Source organism: Panthera tigris, chromosome F2 (assembly GCF_018350195.1).
Source record: "Panthera tigris isolate Pti1 chromosome F2, P.tigris_Pti1_mat1.1, whole genome shotgun sequence".
NCBI classification, from domain to species: domain Eukaryota; kingdom Metazoa; phylum Chordata; class Mammalia; order Carnivora; family Felidae; genus Panthera; species Panthera tigris.
In genome coordinates this window covers 17,654,950-17,677,990 of record NC_056676.1, presented here as the reverse complement: position 1 = coordinate 17,677,990, position 23,041 = coordinate 17,654,950, and the positions used below count along the sequence as shown (strand labels likewise).

At 37.5% G+C, this 23,041-nt stretch overlaps 2 protein-coding genes across 5 annotated transcripts in view; one reads left to right on the top strand and one right to left on the bottom strand.

Annotated features, from left to right (window-relative positions):
* CSPP1 (centrosome and spindle pole associated protein 1) overlaps positions 1 to 1,876 on the bottom strand; it is a 155,066-nt gene extending 153,190 nt beyond the window's left edge. For both annotated transcript variants that reach the window (XM_042972850.1, XM_042972848.1), the window contains exon 1: positions 1,740 to 1,876. Coding sequence is in view for 1 of the 2 variants with exons in the window: in XM_042972848.1 (XP_042828782.1) it covers positions 1,740 to 1,759 (20 nt within the window). In the remaining variant the exon portion in view is untranslated. The remainder of the gene's footprint in view (positions 1 to 1,739) is intronic.
* On the top strand, positions 1,854 to 21,166 carry COPS5 (COP9 signalosome subunit 5). 3 transcript variants are annotated; one of them, XM_042972862.1, is made up of 9 exons: positions 1,854 to 1,937; positions 3,866 to 4,007; positions 6,621 to 6,855; positions 7,814 to 7,942; positions 8,594 to 8,659; positions 9,301 to 9,386; positions 14,024 to 14,135; positions 18,594 to 18,742; positions 20,927 to 21,166. In XM_042972862.1, exons 2-9 carry the CDS (start codon positions 3,892 to 3,894, stop codon positions 21,009 to 21,011), a joined length of 978 nt encoding a protein of 325 aa, XP_042828796.1. In that variant the 5' UTR covers positions 1,854 to 1,937; positions 3,866 to 3,891; the 3' UTR covers positions 21,012 to 21,166. The 3 variants fall into 3 exon arrangements, with proteins under 3 accessions (XP_042828796.1, XP_007080737.1, XP_007080736.1); XM_007080675.3 differs by having other exon boundaries at positions 1,861 to 1,937; positions 3,812 to 4,007; XM_007080674.3 differs by lacking the exon at positions 1,854 to 1,937 and having other exon boundaries at positions 3,915 to 4,200.
* Positions 21,167 to 23,041: the final 1,875 nt, after the last annotated feature.

The following is a 23,041-nucleotide window of genomic DNA, read 5'->3' as shown; positions in this document are numbered from 1 at the left end:
GAAGAACAGGGCTGAGGACAAAAGAGCAGAGATTGATAACATATGTGTGTCCTTTCACAGGGAGGAGCCTGTGAAAGAGTTTTAGAAGAAAGACGAGGGATGAGGTGAACCCGGACAATGTTTCTCATTTCCCATCCATTCAGAGATTTTCCCACCAAATGAAAGGTGCTTAATCTTTTTCTCCTGGCAGATGACATCCACATGAGCAACTTGCTTCCATGGGCACACACAGATTTTGACAAATCCCCCTAACAGTTGCTAACAAGTAACTTGTGGGAGAAAGGAAGGTTGAGGGTTAGGATACAGATAAAGTAAATATATAAGCACACTATTAAGTCCTTTAGCAACTTACATCATTAATGGTGACTAAGGACCGCAACATAAGTTAGATGGTCTTTGGGTTATACAAAATTTCCAGAATACTTGCTCAAACACCTCTGTCTCCCACTCAATATAGAATGGGAATGCAAGTGAGAATGTTAGAAGAATAATCTGCAATCTGCTCACAGTTTGTAATAAATAAATCACATTTATCTGAAAACTGCATTTGAGAAAAATTGTATTAAACCATCCCGTTCCAATTTATCCTATTTAAAACCACTTGCTCCCTTTCAGAAGGTCACCCGTACTGAAGGAGACCTAAACTTTCATACCTGGGGAGCACTTCAGCAGCTATTTAACCACCACACAGTGTCCTCCTAGTGAGAAGAAACATGCAGAAAAGAAAGCACCATCTTAAGGATTTCTGTGAGATTCATTCTTGCTTGTCAACATGACATGCCATTCTTTCATATAAAACAGAACCTCTCTGAGGATAAAATTGGCTTTTTACAAACCCAAATTGGTTGCTGTTAGGTTCTAGTATTTTCTGAGGTGTTTGGAAACTGCTGGTTTGCTTCCCGGTAAACTTCTTAATCCTATAATCTTGAGAATCAACCTCTCTCAAGAAATAAGTCCCAATGCTAACATTTACTGAAAGCTGGATCAAAAGCCCAGATAACAATCCTAAAACGAAGGCAATTAGAAGAGACCCAAGCTCACGGAGGCAGAGGAAAACAGGAAAATAACAAGACCGACTTCACAGGGCTGTGATTAAATAAATTTTACTTGCAAAACAAAACACTGAGAACCGCGCCAAGAACATAAGTACTCAATAAACGTTAACCATCAACCAGCACCAAGTAAAGGAAAGGTGCTCCGGGAAGCTTAGCCCAGCAGCGGAGAGCCGGCTGCTGGGAAGACACGCGGGAGATGTGGGTGGCGGCCACATTAGAAAGCGTCAACGCGTCGTCAAGCAACCGGGTCTCCACAGCACCCACGGCGGCGGCAGTTGAGGGGCCCCCAGAGTCCCGACCGCGTAACCAAGACACCGCGCCCGACCCCCGCCCACAGGGTACCCGTGTCCCCAGGAACCAAGCACCGCCCCCAGCCTACTGCTGTGAGACCGAGACCAGGATCTTGTACCTCCGCCACCGTCTCCAGCCCTGAAGCCGCGAGACCCCGACCTCTACCCAGTAACTCAGGCCCCGCCCCTAGCCCAGCGGCCGCGAGACCTCACCCCGCAAAGAACCTGGCACTCCCAAACGCAGCAACTCCAGCTCCGCGGCCAGCGTGGCCGCCGCGAGACCTCCACCGCCCCCCCGCTAGAGCCCCTGCCCCCGCCCAGGGACACCACTTCCCCCATCCCCCGACCACACCCCGCCAGGCCCGCTCTCCACCCACGGCTGACTAACGCTTACTCAGGAGAGCGGGCTCGCATCCGGGAAGACGCACAGCGCCCTAGAGAGGCTCTCTGCGGGCCAAAGAGGTGGCGGCAGCCGCCGGGCACGGGAACACTGCGACTAGCCGCCTGGCCCCGGCTCCTCCTCTTAAGCCGAGCCCGCCCCCCGTCCTTCCCCAACGGCCAAACGCGGCCCCGCCCCACTTCGGCCGCGGGGGTAAGGTCGCGCAGTCGGGGCGCCCCCTATCGTACCGGAGGCCACACAGCCTCCCTATCGCCAGCAGGACTTGCCTGCAAGCATGTTGGGTTCTCCGCCACCTAGTTTACCTGGTCTGACTGGGAGCTGTTAAACCGTGGAAAATTCTTCCCAAGCTAAATTGATTCCAGCCCCTCCAAACCTTCCAAGCCCCAGCCGGCATGAAAAGAAAAAAGAGCAGGGGTGGCAGTGAGAGAAAAAAGTGTTGGCATACCTCTCCACATTTCTCTTCTAGGGGTCTGGTGAACGTTTAGTCCTTATTACTATTTGCAACATATTCAATTAACGCAATACTGAGTGGCCATGTGCCATCATTAGAAAAGAAATCTCTAGGGGCGCCTGGGTGGCTCAGTCGGTTTCGTGTCCGACTTAGGCTCAGGTCATGATCTCTCAGTCCTGAGTTCGAGCCCCGCGTCAGGCTCTGTGCTGACAGCTCAGAGCCTGGAGCCTGTTTCAGATTCTGTGTCTCCCTCTCTCTCTGACCCTCCCCTTTTCGTGCTGTGTCTCTCTCTGTCTCAAAAATAAACGTTAAAAAAATTAAAAAAAAAAAAATCTCTAGCTTCCCAGGAGAGTGGAACTAGGAATCCTTTTTCCTAAATTACTTTGTAAGAGGGTTTTAAAAACAAATTTTCTTCAAATGGAAGTTAATGTCAAAACCGCAGGCAGGGGTCTGGATTTGGTCTTTAATGTTTTTAACTATTTGCCACAAACTGTACTAGGATTGGTGGACACAACTGATAGAGTGTCCTGAACTCTAAAGCATACAGTGAAAAGAAAAAATTCCAAATACATTACTACAGTGCAATGTAACAGTTATGCAAGCATCTACAGTACATTTAGAGAACCTTGAATCATCAGATTTCATGGTAGAGATCTCTGAGCTCTGTTTTTGAAGATTAATTTGGGCCCCCAGACAAAAAAAAAATAAAGGGGGGGGGAGAGTATTTTAGGCAATGCTAACCACATATGCTAAATTTCAGGATGATTAGATAAAGATGAAGCTGGAGAATTGAAGTGTGATCCTATTCTTCCGCTCCCTCCCCTCACCCCAGGCAAAACAAATTACTGAACACCTGTATTAGATATTAGGGATAAAACAAGGAACACAAACCTGGTATCTAGGATTTGGAACTTGAAATCTAGAGTGGAGTTGGGGGGTGAAGGAAAAATACCTAAAACAGGAAAATAAGTAAAATAACTAAACATTGTATTAACTATTGGAAGAAAAGTTGTTGAGATTAATTTGGCCTCGGGGACAGGGAGTGGTTTATTAAGCCGTAACTAATGTTAAGACTTGGGTACTAGAATTTCAGAACATGAACAGCTCCTGTAGATGTTAATTTTTACAAACAGGTCAGAATACACGATCATAGCCTTCCACGAGTCTCCACAGCCTCTTCGGAATGCCAGAAAACACCCTGCTACAGAAGTGTAGCTCCAACCCACCAAAGAAGCCTTAGGATTTTACACAAGTGCAATTCATCTGCAACTAGAATGCCATGTTTAACTTCGTCTTAGCCCGCATCCAGAACTACTTATATCTCAATTTTTTCACAGACATCCTTATTTTTTAGGTGTTCAACAAACACTTTATTTGAGGTACCTACACCCACATGAAAACAGTTTTCTCCCAACCTATCTCACGGATCTACCCATTTTTAATATGGCGGAGGCCGAGCCTGCGCAGTACGAACAAAGAGGACCGGTTCCAGTTTCTAGCAAAACGTTAACGTGCCCTTCTTCCGGCACAGAAGGCTATACCATTCCCATGCCCAATCATTGTGTTTGTTCTATTCATACATAAAATTTTTTAAGGTAACATATTCTCATTTCAGCCACAAGAAGATTCTTCTGTCTCTATTATGTAACCGCTATTTATATCGTGGCAGCCCGGAAGCCCTCCCGCCATCCGCGAATGGTCTGGACCAACTTCACCTCCGGTTTTAGGTGTCATGGCTGCCTCGAGAGACTAGTACGAGTTTGCACCTGTGCTCGGGAGGGTCCGAAACCCACACCTGAGAACCCAGCGAGGTAAAGTTGCGTCTTGGTTGTGGAGGCGACAACTTCTCCGATTCCTCGCAATGGCGGCGTCCGGGAGTGGTATGGCTCAGAAAACCTGGGAATTGGCCAACAACATGCAGGAAGCCCAGAGTATCGATGAAATCTACAAATACGACAAGAAACAGCAGCAGGAAATACTGGCGGCGAAGCCCTGGACTAAGGAGTGAGGAGGTCCCTGGCGAGACGCAGGGGAGGGAAGGGGTGGCGGGAGTTTAGGACACCCAGAGGGAGTGGGAGTTGCAGAGGGTGGAGAGCTTGTGTTTTCATGGGCAGGGAGAAGAATATGCGCCCGAGAAATTTTGATCCACCTTTTGTCTCCGCAAGTAGAGCCAAAGGCCCTCTAGGGAGGCTTGCTTTGACTCCCCCTTCTGTCTCTCTTTAACCCGTTTGCCTCCAGAGGATGTAAGAGAAAAACGACAAGCGATTTTTTGGTTTGTCATTTCTCAGTATCTGTATTATCATATATATGCCGCACTCTGCCTTAAGCCTTGTGTCGATAATACACCTGGTTAGGACCTTCAGCTGATCTCAGACTGGAGACTGCACCTGTCTTCAAAAACTAAGTCAGCCCCAGGGCCTCTAAAATAACTATGAGCCATCTTTTAGAGATCTATAATCAATTTTTGATTGCCGTAACAGTTTCAGAAACGAGGGTCCACCCAGTCTCCCAAAATATTACTTCATCAGTTCACATAAGCTAGGAATTATATCAATAGAGTTTAAAGCTCTTTGCCCCTTAGCAAAAGCCCTGTGTCCATGGGAATGATGACAAGTCAAGGACTGTTTACCCACAGCACTTACCTTTCCTGAAAGCAGATTATGCTAGGGAGAGAGTAAAAAGAGCAGTCTGTCAAATGGAAAGATAGAAAAGACAACAGTGTCAACAACAAAATTCTTCCGTCTTTCTCAGTTTTTTACAAGGGCAAACTCTTGTCAGTATTCAGATTCAGCCGCGTTTATCAAGTATTTAATACAGATTGAGCACTGAGCTAGGAATTTCCATATATTATTTAATCTGCATGATAACCCAGTACTATATTTTTTTTATTTAAGTAATCTCTACAGGCTCCATAGCTCAGGGGTTAGAGCACTGGTCTTGTAAGTAATCTCTACACCCCACGTGGGGCTGGAACTCACAAACCCATGATCAAGAGTGGCATGGTCTTCCAGCTGAGCCAGCTAGGTGCCCCTGCAGTACTGTATTTTCATTACTTTTCTGCATATAAGAAAACAAGCAAATATAAGTAACTTATTTCATGATCACACTGAGGCAATGAACTCTTAAGTGACAATAGACTGAAGTTCAAACCTCATAACTGTCACTAGTTAATTGGCCCTAGAAAATTAATGTATCTTCATTTTTTATCTGTAAAAAGGAATTAAGACCTACCTTTATGGTAATGTCATAAAGATTAGGTGAGATAATGTATTAAAAAATGGTCTACAATGTATGTAAATAGGAGCACAGTAACTGTCTTTTTTTTTCTTTTTCCCAGTAAATGGGGGAGCCAAGATTTTAATTCATGTCTGGATGCCCAATACCAGGTCTCCAAATTTTTCAGTTGGGATTGAAACCTGTGGGCAGACATCTTAAAAAGGCTTCTCAGAAACATTGACCACTTTATTAAAGACTAGTTATCAAAGACTGCTTGTCTGCTTACTTCTAGAGCAGGCTATGCATTTTAGGTTGCTGTAGCCTATTAAATATTTGGAAATTATCTGCTTCCCCTACTGTCCGATTGTGACTCTAATTAATTATATTCATCCTAGCTCTCTTGGGCTGTGTCAGTGAGATGGGAAAATGTAATTGTAGTGAAGAGTAGTTTAGTCACATCCACAGATGACAAACTCTGAACTAAAGATACTAGAGCTACATTCTCAATTTTGAAGCAGATAACACAGAAAGAAACCACACCCTTCAACACACTGATTTTTAAGAGTACTGTAAAAGATGGGTTAAGACTAATAATAGCTAGCACTTATAAAGTTTTAGTACATGTTAGGCACTAAGCTAAACACTTTATATACATTATTTCATTTACTTTATTTCCTCCTAACAACAACTCCGAAATATTCCTATTTAAAGATGAGGAAACTGAGGCACAGACATGAAGTGGTTCTCTAGGCCACAGCTAGCATGGCAATGCAAAGATTCAAACCTAGGCAGATGGATGTCAGAGTCCACATTCTTAAAAATAAGGCCAGAAAGTTAGACCTGAGAATCTTTAGGCACAGCCATCCAACTAAAGTCAGAATCAGAGATTTGGTGATTCCAAAATTAATGGAGAAAAAGCCTACTGAACTGGTCATATAATTCCTTTCTACTTGAATAGCATATTTAAAAAGCTTTTCATACTTTTCCATTCCCCTAAAAGGAAATACTTTTCGGGACTCTGACATGTTTATCATTTCCAGCCCCCTGCAGCAACTTCTGCTTCCTTTTTCTTTCCCATATTCTACAATCTTTCTCCCCCTCCCATCACTGTAAATTCCTTCAATACTTACTTGTTATCTTCACAAAAACTGTCTTTGAAATTGTGTTTTATAAAAGAAAGTTAATTATACTGTGCTTTTGTTTTATAGTCACCATTACTTTAAGTACTGCAAAATCTCAGCATTGGCTCTATTGAAAATGGTGATGCATGCCAGATCAGGAGGCAACTTAGAAGTGATGGGCTTAATGCTGGGAAAGGTGGATGGTGAAACCATGATCATTATGGACAGTTTTGCTTTGCCTGTAGAGGGCACTGAAACCCGAGTAAATGCTCAGGCTGCTGCATATGAGTACATGGCTGCATATATAGAAAACGCCAAACAGGTAAAAATGTTGTTTCTTTAAGTTTAGTAACTCGAATAAGAGTCTCATGGCGACTCTTGAGTTTCTAAACTTAAAACTATCCTCTTTACATTAAAGTTTATATTTAAGTTATTTTCAACAATTTCTATGTAAGATGTATACGAGGTTAGCATGGATTTTTTTTAATTAAATTCTTATACTCAAGAGTAGATCTTAAAAGTTTTCAACGTAAGGAAAAAAAAGTTGTACCTAATGTATGGTGATGGATGTTAACTACATTTCTTGTAGTGATCATTTTGCAGTATATACATATATTGAATTATTATGGTGTACACCTGAACTAATACAATGTTATATGTCAATTATATCTCCATAAAAGTTTTTTTTTTTAATTCTCACACTCAGTATCAGATGTGTGTTTAAATCCAAAATTTTGGAAACAACCTAAATGTTCCTGAATATAAAACTGATTAAATAGATTATGGTATATCCATACAATGAACTGCAAGCCAGCCTTTAAGAAAAATAAAAATTAAAAAGTAGTTATCTATATATTTTATTTACGTGGAACAAACCCCACAATATTTTGTTGAGTGAAAAAACAAAGTATAGAACACTGTATGTGGTATACTGTTGTTTTTGTATTAATCTACATTTATGCAAAGAATATATCTGCAAGATAAGTATGTAAGCAACTGGTTATAGTGGTAACATCTGGGCTGAGGAACAGGATAGTTGAGGGAAACAAGGTGGGAGGGAGACTAAATAACCTTACTGTACTTCTTGTTAATTTTATGCTTCAGGTATTATGTTTCAGTTATTATATATGCCAAAAAAATTTTTTTAACCTGAAAGCAGCATATGCTATGAACTATTCTGCATGCTATTACTTTATCATAATGCTATGTAAACAGACAAATTACAGGTGTTTCTAAAATTAAACAGAAACCTCAATCTTCTTTGCCCTCTTCTTTGTTAGGTTGGCCGCCTTGAAAATGCAATTGGCTGGTATCATAGCCATCCTGGCTATGGCTGCTGGCTTTCTGGGATAGACGTTAGTACTCAGATGCTCAATCAGCAGTTCCAGGAACCATTCGTAGCAGTAGTAGTAAGTATTTTTGCAACCAGTCTTAATTAAGTTCTTCACAAAGATTTATTAAAGCAAGTATACTGAGAAATAACAACTATAGTAAAGAGCAATGATCTGGTGTCAGTATGCCTAGGATTGAATCTGAATTTCACCTCTTATAAGCTGGGACTTTGAACAAGTTACTCTGCATCTCTTGTCTTATTCTATAGGATGAGGGTGATCACAGCACCTATGTCTCAGTTCCCTGCGCATAATAGGCATTCAGTAATGTTGACTGAATTGAGTAAGTCAGGAATTGCTAGAGCAGCTCTTGCTATGCTCAGTGTTTTAGATGCAATCCAGGTTACCATAAGAAAGATTGAAATTGTTCATCTAGTAAAAGGAAACTTTTGAAAAAGGGCTAAACAAATCTTCAAATAACATTCTTAAATAGTATAATAACTAGATCTAAATTCTAAATTCACTATGAGATTTCTATACTTACCCACTTTATTGAACTTTTTTATCATTTTTGGTTATTTTTTTCCTTATTTTTTTCTATTATTTGGTTTATTTTAATCAGTGTTTGTGTGTATGCATGTAGTATTATATATACATATGTATTTCTAACTTTATAACATTTAAACAAATGAAGTATTTACATATATATTAAATATATCTTTCTTGTAGATTGACCCAACAAGAACAATATCTGCAGGGAAGGTGAATCTTGGAGCCTTTAGGACATACCCAAAGGTAATTTTTAAAATTTTAACTCCTTGTAATTTTTAAATGACTTATTTTTAAAGTCATATTATGGTTAATATCTTGTTTTGACCTAAAACAATTTAAAAATATTTACAAAATAGCAGTCTAACTACCACAAATTGTCCTTAGCAAAAGACAACATATTTATGCTATGTATTTTTTGTTTTTTAATGTTTATTTATTTTGAGAAAGACTGCACACACGGGCAAGTGGGAGAAGAAAGGGGGGGGGGGGTGGAGAGCCTCCCAAGCAGGCTCTGCACTGTCATGTGCTATATATTATTAACTTTACTAAAAAGTAGTCTTCATTTGTTAATAAGTCTCTGTATGCCCATGGCATTCTGACAGGAACTAGACAAACAAGCTAAAAACATCCGTTTCCTTCTCTGCAATCTGAAATAGATATTAGCATATGTGTATATCACCTAAGGACAAGAAAAATGAAAATCCAGCCATCAGCCACCAAATGGGGTTGAGGGAGAGTAAAAGCAATATACTTTTTTTTTTAACTGGAATGTTTAAGTTCAATATGTGGCTCCCCAAAATTAATGTTTCCATAAATGGAAAGCTTCATAGGAAACATGTTTCTATGTTTTTTTTAAACCTTCTATTTTCTTCATTTTTGTTGAGGGCTATAAACCCCCTGATGAAGGACCTTCTGAGTACCAGACTATCCCACTTAATAAAATAGAAGACTTTGGTGTACACTGCAAACAGTAAGTAATTTTAAAATGTATCTGATGCCAAAGTCATCATAGGAAACCATAGAGATCATCAGTCTAAGCCCCTAATTTTACAGATGAGAATAAAGGTTCAGATGAAATGTATTTCATAATACCTTTTAAAACTGCAGTAAGAATATAAAATTTAGGATAATGTTTAAAATTTTTATTAATAATTGTTTTAACCTAACATGTTATTTGCCTTTCACACAACCATAAACATATCAGTATACAAGATAGTTAGCTCATTAATGAAATTGACAGTTGAGAGAAGTTGTATTCAGGGCCAGCCTGACACTAGCATGTCTACAAGCCCTCAAAGTACCCAAGTTCCATTTAGCAAAAATTCTTCCTAAACATTTTCACTCCAAAATTTAAAGAAGCCATGCTAAAACCAATGAATTATATATACTCTTTAAGATAGTCAATCTTACAGTATATGAATTACATCTCAATAAATGTTAATTTATTTATTTTGAGAGAGAGAGTGAGTGAGCAGGGGAGGGGCAGAGAGAGAGAATCCTACACTCCCAGCACAGAGCCTAACACAGGGCTCAAACTCTTGAACCATGAGATCATGACCTGAGCCAAAATCAAGAGTCAGACGCTCAACCATCTGAGCCTCCCAGGCGCCCCTATATCTAAGTTTTTAGAAGTGTTAAAGCAATGAAAACAGTGTTCTCTATCTTCTAAATATATCTTGCTACCTAATATTGACCCAAGCCAACACCATCTGGATCCTGAACCAGAGCACTACTAGCCTTCCAACTAGTCTTCCAGCTTCTGCCCTTCACCCCTTTAAAGATCTTTTGTCAAAACTGAATCTGTTAAAATGTAAGTCAGATCACATTCCTCCTTCTCCAGAATGATTTCCTGTATCACCAAGAATAAGATCTATAGTCCTACTATGGACTACACAGTCCTATGTGATCTGACCCCTACTACCTCTCTGAGCTCATCTCCTATCACAAAACCCTTGCTTTTCCAGTCCAGCCATAGTGGCTTCCTTATGGTTGTTAGACAGGCAGATATCTGCCTCAGGGCCTCTGCACTTGCTGTTCCCACTGCCAGGAAAATTGTTCCTTATTTCCACACGGCTCACTAACTACTTCAATCATGGAATATCTGTTTACGGGTCACCTTAACAGAGAGAATGCTCACTAGTCCTCTTGTCTAATATAACACCTTCCTGTCATTCTGTGTTTCAGTTTCCCAGCTTTATATTTCTTCTTAGCACTTAGGACCATCTGATAAGTTTTTGCTTCCTTGTTGACCCCATTAGAATGTAAATTTCATGACACTAGAATTAATTCACTGCTGTATCCTAACATTTTAAACAGGGCATGGCACACAGAAGGGTAGGCATCCTCCACCCCCCAAAAAATGTTACTTAAATGATTATTTAGTATCCCATTTTCTCCATACCTCCTATCTTAACTTCTAGGAATACCCATGACTACCCATGTACTACTACTCTTTATTTTTCTGTTCAGAAATTCTTAGAAAATTCTAGAATTTCTAAAATTGAGTTTTTAAATATATCTGTCATCCTTGACATACTTATAAAAAAAATACATTCTTTTTTATTTTTCAGTTAGAGGCATGGGATTAAATCACATAATTTGCCCTATTGAAAAAAATTTAAACCATTCCTGTTTGAGAGAATTGCTCCTAAGCATGGAAACACCTTTGCTGTGATACTTTAATTTTCAGAGTAACAATTTTTTTTCATTTATATTGAGTTACAGTGGTATAAAAAGCTTACACCTTTAATACCTACACTGCTTTTTTCACCAACTGCAGCTTTTGAAACAAAGTCTGAAGCAGTCTATGCTTTCTGTATCTAAACAAACCTGCATTTCCTGTTTTACTGAAATAAGAGTCCATCAGAGAAGAATAGCCACTTTCTAGCTATCTTCATTGCTAGAGCCTAGAATTTTGAGCCTGGAATTGCTAAGATATTCAAAGATGTTCTCTTAGGATCAGTTCCTAAATAAGAGAGAGTAAACTTTTTCATAGGGCAAATGAGTGGCTTACTTGTCCCAAGTTGAAAGAGCAGGGGTTTGGAGCAGGCTGCTTACAGATCCATTTCCTAAATTATTTGGTGATGAGGTATTATTTGCAATTTATATTGATCTTTTTTCTTTCCTATTTTAAATCCCACATCATATTGCACATTCAAAGTCTGTTTTAAACATAGAATATAATGTAGATAATAAATATTGTCAACTGTAAAGAATTTTAGTGAAAATAGGACACAAAGTGTTTTTAAATAAGCTTGTATGTTGTCAGTATTTATACAGGAACATGGCTTAAAGAGTAAAATGGTTCTGTGAAACTTATTACAAAAAATGATTTTGTACCATTCCCTTTCCCATCCCCCAGAGACAGTCACTTAAACCATTATTATAGATATTCCTGTAAGTATTTACCCCATCTCTTCAAACAACATGCTGATAGTGCTACTTCTCGATTTTCAGTTCTAGGCAGTATCTATTATTGACTTCCTATACAGAAGATGAGGATTTAGCTCCACAAGTAATTTTGAATATTCTTTTTGTTTTCAACTCTGCTACTGAGATTTGCAGCTAATCACTACATATTAAACAAAAATTTTCATTGCATCAGCCTATGGAATTAAAACAGTAATTACATTAAGGTGATCCATAAATTTTAAAACATAAAGCCTATTCTAAAACTTCAAGTTTGAGTTCCCTTATTTTCCATCCTTTATAAATTGGAATATCTGTTGCTATGTTCATCTTCTCATCTCTTTTTTCCTCAAGTATCAGCAATACAACCCCTCCTTTCTAAAGCTGACCTTTCCACCTGGCACTTCACTTCTTAAATACTCTCAAGTGTCTACAGTCTGGATGTAAAAATAAAACTGAGGCTTTTGATAATAGATACAACTTTCCATATCCTTTCTCTTCCTTTCTCTGCCACTTACTAGTTTTAAGGCTTTCTCTGTAAATGTTTGTCTATAAACTGGGAATAATAAATGCATTCTTTGTATGGTTATAGGGAAGACTAAATGAGAATATATGTAAAGTACACAGGAAATAACAGGTGCTCAAAAAATACACTGTTCCGCTTCCACATTTCACTAGCTATGCCCTGTCCTTCTTCAGATCTGCACAGGTATCTTAATGTTGAAAAGGCCCTCACTTAATTGCACAACTAACTTGAGCCTGAGCCTTTCTCTCTTCACATCTGCTGCACTGCAATAGTATCTTTTGTGGTCTTCCTGCCTACAGTTTCTCTGTAAGACATCCTACCACAGCCAGCTTTCTTAAAACACCTCTTTGGCTATATCATTGTTGTAAAACACCTCTTTGGCCATATCCATCACCTTCCAGGAGTCCCCACTATCTAGAAGATAAAGTTTAAATTTCTTTTTTTTTTTTTTAAGTTTTTATTTTTAACTCCACTTAGTTAACATACAATGTTATATCAGTTTCAGATATATAATTTAGTGATTCACCACTTACATATAATACCTAGTGCTCATCACAAGTGCAATCCTTAATCCCCATCACCTATTTAACCCATCCCCCCACCTATAAAGTTTAAAATTCTTAATCTTTTATGTAATGTGTCCACCAACTGGACATTATTCTGCTATGGCTTAACTGTCCAGACAAAGTGATTTACTTACCGTTCCTTTTGTGGCTTTCCTGTTTGTAAGTGGATGCTGCCTAATGCCCTCCTTGCTGTTAACATATCCACACCATAGACTCATGAAAGGGTTACTCTGAGTCCTGCCTTCTTCCTGGGGCTTCTCTGGCAGTTCTGTCTACACTAAGAGTACTCATTTAATTATATTTAATTAGTAGGTGATTAATTTTATATATGCACTATAGCATCACTTCCTGTTATTCAGCACACATATTTAATTTTTTGTGTATCCATACCACATCTCCCCTATAAACAGTAATAGGCTCCTGAAGGTAAAGAAGTCCCTGTGTTTCTTTGTATTTACTAATATACAGAACCTATTTATTACTTTAAAAAATATGTTTTTTCATACATTCAACCAAATTTTTCATATTTCTTGCTCTCCCTGATTATAAGTTAGGCACTTTCAGAAGCAGAATTTGAGGTACTCTAAGGACTCTGCTTTAAAATTTGCTTTCCCAAAAAGTAGTACGTCCTAATTAGGAGATTAGAAAGGGAGAAATGGGAAATCCACATGTCATTTTCAGTATATTTAAAAACCTATCAAAAATTATCATTGACCCTAGAGAGGCAATTCTTTAAGTTTATGTGCTATTGGATAGAATTTATGAATTCAATAACATAGATAAACATATGTCATTCAGACATAGATAACATTCAAAAAAATAGATAAACATATGTCATTCAGAAGTTCTGATTGGTTGTTGATTAGCTTGGGGGACTTTCTGGGCTCTACAAGGGGAAGAAATATAACACAAGAAAGTTTAGTTAACAGAAGATTTAAAAGAAGAGTAAGGAACCCGTGGCTACTGATTGTTCTATTGAACTAAAAACTAAAACATAACTATTTAGATATAAAATGTAATTCTTTAAATTTGGCCATAACTTTTATATATGGCTGAATTGTTTTGGGTTTTGTTTTTACTTATTAAATTTGTGCTTTTGTTTTGTAGGTATTATGCCTTAGAAGTCTCATATTTCAAATCCTCATTGGATCGCAAATTGCTTGAGCTTTTGTGGAATAAATACTGGGTGAATACCCTGAGTTCCTCTAGCTTGCTTACTGTAAGTACTATATTTCCAAGGGATGCATTTGAATTTTATCTGAGCTATATAAGTGGTTTAATATCTGGAACACTTTTTCATAGAAAGGCTATACCTGACTTGGCCAAGATATCAGGGCTGATACCAGATTCTGTATGACCAGACCTAGATTGGGATACTAGGCCAAGCCAAGGTCTTTGTCATATACTACTGAGACTAAGTCCAAATGACAAATATAAGCAGTCAGTTGCGGGTGAAATCTGCCCCTGCCTTAAAGAGACTTCCAGAGAGAAAAATACAAATAATGTTTTTTGTTCTGTCAGGTGTCTCAGTTGGGACTCCAGTTACAAGTGACAGGAGACCCAACCAAACTGGGCTAAACAAAAAAGTGAATCTTGTAAGATGCAAAGTCTAGGAGTAGGCCTTACTTCAGGCACAGCAAGTTTGCATTCATATATTATTATTAAGTCTTGGTCTTTCTGTGTCAGGTTTGATTTCATATCAGTTAGCTTCAGTTTCAGGCTGAAAATAAGATGTCAGCATTAACCTGGGACCTCCCAGCCCCTCAGTTTCCCCTTCAAAAGAGAACATCTAGATACACACGCTCACGCATAACCCCAGGCCAAACCTCATTGTGTCTGAGCCTTGTTTAGGTCACATTCCCATCCCTAAACCTGTTCCGGGCCAAGGAAATGAACACCAAGAGTGGCTGCGCCAAGTTATATACTTCACTGTTAGGCTGGGGTAGAAAAAACTCTTTCAGGAGCACATGGACTAAGAATTAGGAAGGGTTATCCCCAGAAGAAAATCAGAATACCATTAACTTAAAATAGCAGATGCTGGGCAGCAAAAAATAAAATAAGTCACTGAATCTTTTCCAATTATCATTAAAACCTAACATACTTAGAAAGGTATTTTACAGCTTGGTCAGGAACAGTTGCTTTCCTTTTTCTTTTTCTTTCTTTTAAGTAGGCCACCTCATATTGTACAGTATAGCATAATGGTTAAACCACAAAATTTGGTATGAAATAAACTCAGTTCAAAGAAAAAAGAAAATTCTGGCACTTCACCAGCTATATGACCTTCAGAAAGCCGTTTAATGAGCCTGAGCCTTCTCTTGGGTTACCCTGAGAATTAAATGAAATTCTTTTTTTTTTTAAGTGTTATATATTTAAGTAATCTCTACACCTAACATGGGACTGGAACTCACAACCCCAAGATCAAGAGTCAGTATGCTCTTCTGACTGAGCCAGCCAGGCGCCCCTAAATGAAATTCTTTATGTAAATAAGTAGTTAGCAAAGTGCCTGGCATATAATAAAGCCTCAATAGGTTACTGTTATTTTTTGTTTGTTAACAGGAAAAGGCCTCACTTGAGCATATTTTCTATGATTTTTTAAATTTTATTATTTTTTTTTTTTATTTAAAAAAAAAATTTTTTTTTAACGTTTATTTATTTTTGACACAGAGAGAGACAGAGCATGAACGGGGGAGGGTCAGAGAGAGGGAGACACAGAGCCCGACACGGGGCTCGAACCCACGGACCGCGAGATCATGACCTGAGCTAAAGTCGGCCGCTTAACCCACTGAGCCACCCAGGCGCCCCAATTTTTTTTAATTTACATCCAAATTAGCATGTAGTGCAACAATGATTTCAGGAGTAGATTCCTTAATGCCCCTTACCCATTTAGCCCATTCCCCCCTCCTACAACCCCTCCATAACCCTCTGTTTGTTCTGCATATTTAAAAGTCTCTTATGTTTTGTCCCCCTCCCTGTTTTTATATTATTTTTGTTTTGCTTTCCTTATGTTCATCTGTTTTGTCTCTTAAAATCCTCATATGAGTGAAGTTACATGATATCTATCTTTCTCTGACTAATTTCACTTAGCATAATACCCTCTAGTTCCATCCACGTAGTTGCAAATGGCAAGATTTCGTTCTTTTTGATTGCCGCATAATACTCCATTGTATATATATACCACATCTTCTCTATCCATTCATCCATCAATGGACATTTGGACTCATTCCATCCTTTGGCTATTGTTGATAGTGCTGCTATAAACATTGGAGTTCATGTGCCCCATCGAATCAGCATTCCTGTATCCTCTGGATAAATACCTAGTAATGCAATTACAGGGTCGTATGGTAGTTCTATTTTTAATTTTTTGAGGAACCACCATACTGTTTTCCACAGTGACTGCACCACCAGTTTGCATTCCCACCAGTAGTGCAAAAAGGGTTCCTCTTTCTCCAAATCCTTGCCAACATCTGTTGTTGCCTGAGTTGCTAATGTTAGCTATTCTGACAGGTGTGAGGTGGTATCTCATTGTGGTTTTGATTTGTATTTCCCTGATGATGAGTGATGTTGAGCATTTTTTCATGTGTCAGTTGGCCACCTGGATGTCTTTGGAGAAGTGTCTATGATTTTAAATACAGTTCTGACAAGCCTTCTGTTCTTTTTTTTTTTTTTTTTTAAGTTTATTTATTTTGAGAGAAAGTGCAAGCACAGGAGGGGCAGAGAGAAGGAGAGAATCCCAAATAGGCTCCACACTGTCACCACTGAGCCCAACATGGGGCTCGATCCTACTAACCATGCGATCATAACCTAAGCCAAAGCCAAGAGTCGGACACTTAACTGACTGAGCCACCCGGGCGCCCCTGTTCTTATTTCTTACCCTCAGCCATCAGAAGTAGCAAATTAGAAGGAAGGAGAGTGATCATTATAGCATACTTTCATTAAGTGCTTCCTTTGTGCCAGACACTGCTAAATGCTTTATATGGAGTTATTTCCTTAGAGGCAAGTTTTCTAATAACAGCCAGAACTGACACATGATAGCAGGCGGAGTAAACACTAAGACCAGGGTAATCTAAATCTTTGTGTAAAGGCAAACAGCTCTACATACTTAGCCAATGGCCATCCCTGTATTCTAGCATTGCATGTATTGAGGATATTAATAATCAAGTACAGATTAAATTATATTTCCTCTTGTGGTTTTATATATGGTAAATTGCAGCATTTAAAACAAAAAATTTATAAATATATGTTCAACTCCTCTCTTTCCCCAGCTAAAGCATATAACCTAAAAACTACAGAAGAAAGTATTTTTCTGACTTAAGTAATTACTTCCCTATACTCATTCCATGTGTTTGAAATATAATGTCATTTTATGTCATTTTAATAGTATAACTGTTGCTGCCATCCTACATTTTTAAGGCTTGAGATAAATATTCCAAATGTGCAGTGGTCTGCAAACCTTAGTTTTCAAATCTTTGGGGGCAGAGAATGTATTGGTGTCCTAAACCATTTAGATCTAGACAAAGTGAATATAATTGCATCGTTAAAAAATATTATCAGCCTATAAACTCATTGGAAGAACTGGTAGCCTTGTAAAAGGCCCTGTGTAGTGACTGATGACGGCAAATAACTTCACGTTTGGTGGATGAACTGTATTTCATGTACATGTCTTACAGTCTGAGTAAATAGAGTAACATATTGTTGCCAAATTTTTTATTAATCTTCATTCTCTTCTATTGAAGATAAATGGAATATGTACTTCATAACTCATCTTTGTGAAAATTTGTTTTGTATTTTAGATATCCCATAAAAATGCTTAAGTGTTTGTAACGCTTAAGTTACATATGTAACTGTTAAAATTTTTCTTTTTAAAAAGTATAAAATATTAACAGATAAAACAGTATATGTAGCACTTACCAAATGTAGGTGTTTAAGCAAGCATACAGCAATATTCTAAAATATAACTAGTTATAGCTAGGTGGAGGGATTATAGGTATTTCCTTTTCTCTTTATATTGTTCGGCATTTTCCAAATTTTCTGCAATAACTATTAATTTTATAATCACAAAAGCTAAAACAAATTTTTTAAAAACTGTTGTTAAGTACTAATTCTGAAAGTTCAATGAGAACAAATAAAATTAGCTAACAATTATTAAGCCTTTACCAGGTGCCATGGACAGTCCTAAGATCTTTATATATGTTACTTTAGATACATCACTTAATGTAATCTTCATAAATAGCCTTAATGTAGAAATTACTGCTGTCCTCCTCCATTTTCAGAAAATGAAAGTCCAGAAAAGTAAAGGAGTTTTCCCAAAGCCTCCGACTAATCTGCAGCAAGGCCAGACCTGAGACTCAGACCTGTGTACTTTAAAGCCTCTCATAATAACAAATATTAGATTTAAGGAGTCGAAAAGAATTCCAAATTTAATCTTTAAATTATAAAAGGGGGAAAACTCTAAACTTGAACTGTTTGAACTTTGGAGTCAGTTTTTTACAAATAAATTTGATTTCTTCACTATCTACTTATACTTCATGGTAGAAGTCTTTGTAAATGAAATGTTCTAAATAGAAAAAAATTAATTCATATATATATATATATACATATATATATATATATATATATATATATATATACATGTATGTATATATACACACACACTGACACAATACCATTTTCCCTACAGAATGCAGACTATACCACTGGTCAGGTCTTTGATTTGTCTGAAAAATTAGAACAGTCAGAAGCCCAGCTGGGACGAGGGAGTTTCATGTTGGGTTTAGAAACACATGACAGAAAGTCAGAAGACAAACTTGCCAAAGCTACAAGAGACAGGTAAGAGCAAATCTATTCCTGCCCCTCTTTTTGTTTCAAAATTTGCACATTATATATAGTAGGATTCAAATTCCTTTTCAACTTATTTACAACTTAGAATTGTACCTGAGTATTAATTTCTTGAGACTTTCAGGAGTTGTCAAATGCACATTTGAACCTAGAAAATTCAAGTTAAAACATTAAAGGCTTAAAGATCTAAGTAATGTAATGAAAAACTCCCAGTCACCTTTTTCAGATTTAGCTAGAAAGTATAACAAAACCAATCCATCACTGCATCTTTAAAAGAAAAAATTTTTGCAAAGGGACATGCCAATCTATTCTGTCTTACTCATCTGTTAAGGGTTTATGTTGAGATTTCTTAAATTGATCAAATTTCACATTTTTATGAAGTTTCAAACCCCTAAATATCACAGAAATTATTGCATCTCTCTTAAGTGATTCTTCTGAAATTATCCTTAATACAGTAATTTAGTATCCCAAATCTCACTCCCAAAAATTTGTTAGGAACAAACCTAGAATGTGTTCTCTGATAACTTACGAAATAATCAGGTGGCCCTTCAGATACATAGAGGACTGGGAAGAAATCTAAATAACGTTTACTTTCACGAAGGTTTGACTTTTAATGTGATAATTAGAAGCAGAGAGGAAGGGAAAATTATGTTGACATCTCTATAAACTGACACTTTGGTATGCAGAAAAACTGGACTGGTCAATAGGAAGGAGAAGGGAAAGCCAAGTGTGTTAGGAGGGAGCCATCTTTGGTTAAAATCATCTCATTCCTTTCTTTTCCATGAGTTTTTAGAAGACATAGGGCTGGTGGCCTGGATAAAAATTACATTTTTCTTTGATATTAGGTCTCATTTTTGGTACCTGCACTGAGTGTATGTTTTTGCTAATCTAGATGTTGTCTGTGATTTGTAATTTTATCTACATTTATATCTCAGTTTCTTATGAAGCAAAAATTTCACAATGGGAATGTCTCCAATTATGTAAGAAGAAAAGTAGGAAGGAAACAAATAGTAGTACAAAAGTAGAGAATTTTCCTGTTTTGGGTAACTTTATAAGAATCATATCTCTTCCAAATATTGGTGGGTTTTTGTTTTGTTTTGTTTGGGTTGTATTTTTTTTTTTTTTTTTTTGCTTTTAATTTTTTATCAATTCTAAAATCTAAGTCGTTTACCCATTGTAACTTTGACCTTTGGTGATTATTTCAGAAAAAAAAAGTATAGGATTCTTTAAAATCTTTTTTATTCTAAATAATAAATAATAAGGAATGACAGATTTTAATGTAGTATTAGAATCGGTCTTTAATTATGACATATATAATTTCAGTCACCTTCCAAAACAGGACTTTCCCCAAAACTCCTGATAAGTAATAAAATTAACTTATGAATTACAGTAAAACTTTGGATTGCAAGAAACTTGTTTTTGCAAGTATTCTGCAAAACAACCAAATATTTCTAATAAATTTTAACTTGATAAGCAAGCAGTGTCTTGCAATACGAGTAGTATGTGATGCCAAACAGCGCATGATCACAACTGAGTCAATGGTTCTTGAAATTCGCTTTGATATATGAGGGCTTTGGATTACAGGCATGTTTCTGGAACAAATTATGCTTGCAAACCACAGTTTTACTGTATATCATATTTTACACTGTTATTCTCTTGTGAAGGTTCTAGTAAGTATAGTTGACTCTTGAACAACATGGGTCCACTTATTCATGGGGTTTTTTTTTCTATAAATACAGTATAGTAGTGTGACTGTAGGTTTTCTTAACACTTTATTTTCCCTAGCTTACTTTGTTATAAGAATACAGTATATAATACAGGTAACATACAAAATATGTGTTAATCATCTGTTTATCAGTAAGGCTTCCTATCAACAGTAGGGTATTAGTAGTTTAGTTTTGGGGGAGTCAAAAGTTACATGTGAATTTTCAGCTGTGCCAAGGAGTTGGTACCCTTACCCCCCACATTGTTCAAAGGTCAACTGTAATGAAATCGTTAAAAGATATGCAGAAGGCTAAAAATCAGAAGAGTAAACTGTAAATTGTTGTGATTTGTGGAGTATGAATAGAAATGAAAATCATTATTGGGGGTACAAGGATAGAAATGGGGGGTACTTGCGTTTTCGAAAGTTTTCAGCTCTTGTGACATTATGTGATGTGTTTTTTTTCTTTGCAGCTGTAAAACTACCATAGAAGCTATCCATGGATTGATGTCTCAGGTTATTAAAGATAAACTGTTTAATCAAATTAACATCTCTTAAACAGTCACTAAGTAGGCTTTTTGACTGAAAGCCAATATGAGAAAAATACTCAAGTAACACTTTAAAACCAGTTACCAAAAATCTAATTAGAAGTATAAGGTGCTCTGAAGTGTCCTGAATATTAACATCCTGTAATAAAGCTCTTTAAAATGAAATTGTTCTTTCATTATTTTTCTAGTATCCTTTAATGTTCTTAAATATAAGGGAAAGAAATATTTATTGGAATCTATTTTTTAAAGACTCTTGCCTATCTAAGTCAAAGAATTTCAACACTTTACCTGCCATACTGATTATCAGAGCCACTTTTCAATTTGCCTATACCTTCTTTTGGTAGTCCATTAGTAAAAATATAATTTGATTTTTTTTGTTCTTATGAAATGTTAACCAAGTCACACCAAAAATTATTTTCCTGAACAATAAATAACTTAAGACAGAGCCTAACATAGGTTTTCTAGGTATTCAAATATTTACCAAGTACCTTTACTGAACAGGCCTAATTTTATTCTGCAGATATTCTAAACCAGAGAGACAAGGCCACTGTCTTCACAGAACTTACCATGGAGGCTAAAGCTAAGTTAACAAGAACCTGTGTGTACTAGGAAGGGAGAAATAGTGTGCTGGGAAACTCAGGAGGAACACTTAAACCAGAGAGGAGTTCCCAGAGTGAGCTTCCTGGAGGAAGTGACCTGACATAAAAATGAAATTTAAAAGACAGGAGGACTAGCCAGAAAAGCAAAATGAGGAGGCAAGTTTATAAGCAGAGAGTATAGCAATGTGTAGAAGGCAAGAGGCAGAGAGCAAGAACCTAGTACCTTCAAGAACTGAAATTCCATCAGACCTGAGAGTGTCCAGTTGGATGTAAGAAGTAGCAAGAGATGACTTTAACAGATGAGTATAGATCCTGCAGAGGCATTTGGGACTTTATCCCAATAGCAGTGGGATCTTAAAGGTTTTAAACAGCAGAAATGTACTAGATTGATGTTTCTAAGAGCACTGTTGAGAGAGCTGGGGGTGAGGGCTGGCTGAGAGCAAATGAAATGACTTGTGGAAGATGGTGAAAAGAAGACAAATCATGGAAACATCAAATATGAAAATCGGCAGAGGAAAACGAGACCACAGGAGCAGAAAACTTTTAAGTAATTTACCCATGACCTGACACACTGCCAAAAAGGTCAAGGAAAACAAAGCCTAAAAGTTTTCCATTGGGTTTAGCAATGAGGTAGTCTATGGTAAGATGAAGAAGCCCATTAATACTAGTATCCAAATACATTTTCCAATGGTTGATGTGATGTTAGCATTTTGGTTTCATTTTGTAACCCTTTAATTTTTTTTTTTTTTCTAAGTAATCTTTATGCCCAATGTGGGGCTTGAACTGATGACCCCGAGATCCCGCTAAACCAGCCAGGTACCCATTATTTTGTAACTCTATATAAAAGCAGGTATCCCCAATTTCACATGGTTCAAACTGACCTCCATTTTTATACCCTTTAAGAAAAAATGACTGCACTCAACAAGCAGCCAAAACAATCTACTGCCACAGTCTTCAGCAATACCTTTAGGAACAATGACAGGGCTGAATGGTTAAGTTTTTGACATGAAAGAATAAGGAGTCATTGGAGTCACCATGAAAACATACTAGGAGCTTTCATTCTAAGATTTAAATACAGTTAATCCACATTTAATTTGACATTCATGACCTAAACAAGACACCTTCGTGTTATGGAAAATGCCTATAATAACAATTACTAGGAAAAGAAAGTATTTCAGTCCTAACTTCATTGGACTCATTTTGAGAAATCTCCACATTTCAGTAATGATGCCTTGACTGGAAGTAAGACACATATACACATAAAAATATCCAATTGCTGAGGCACCTGGGTGGCTTGGTTGAGCATGTCCGACTTCAGCTCATGTCATGATCTCACAGTTCATGTGTTCGTGAGTTTAAGCCCCACATCAGGCTCGCTGCTATCAGCCTGTCAGCACAGAGCTTGCTTTGGATCATCTGTCCCCCTCTTTCTACCTTCCCC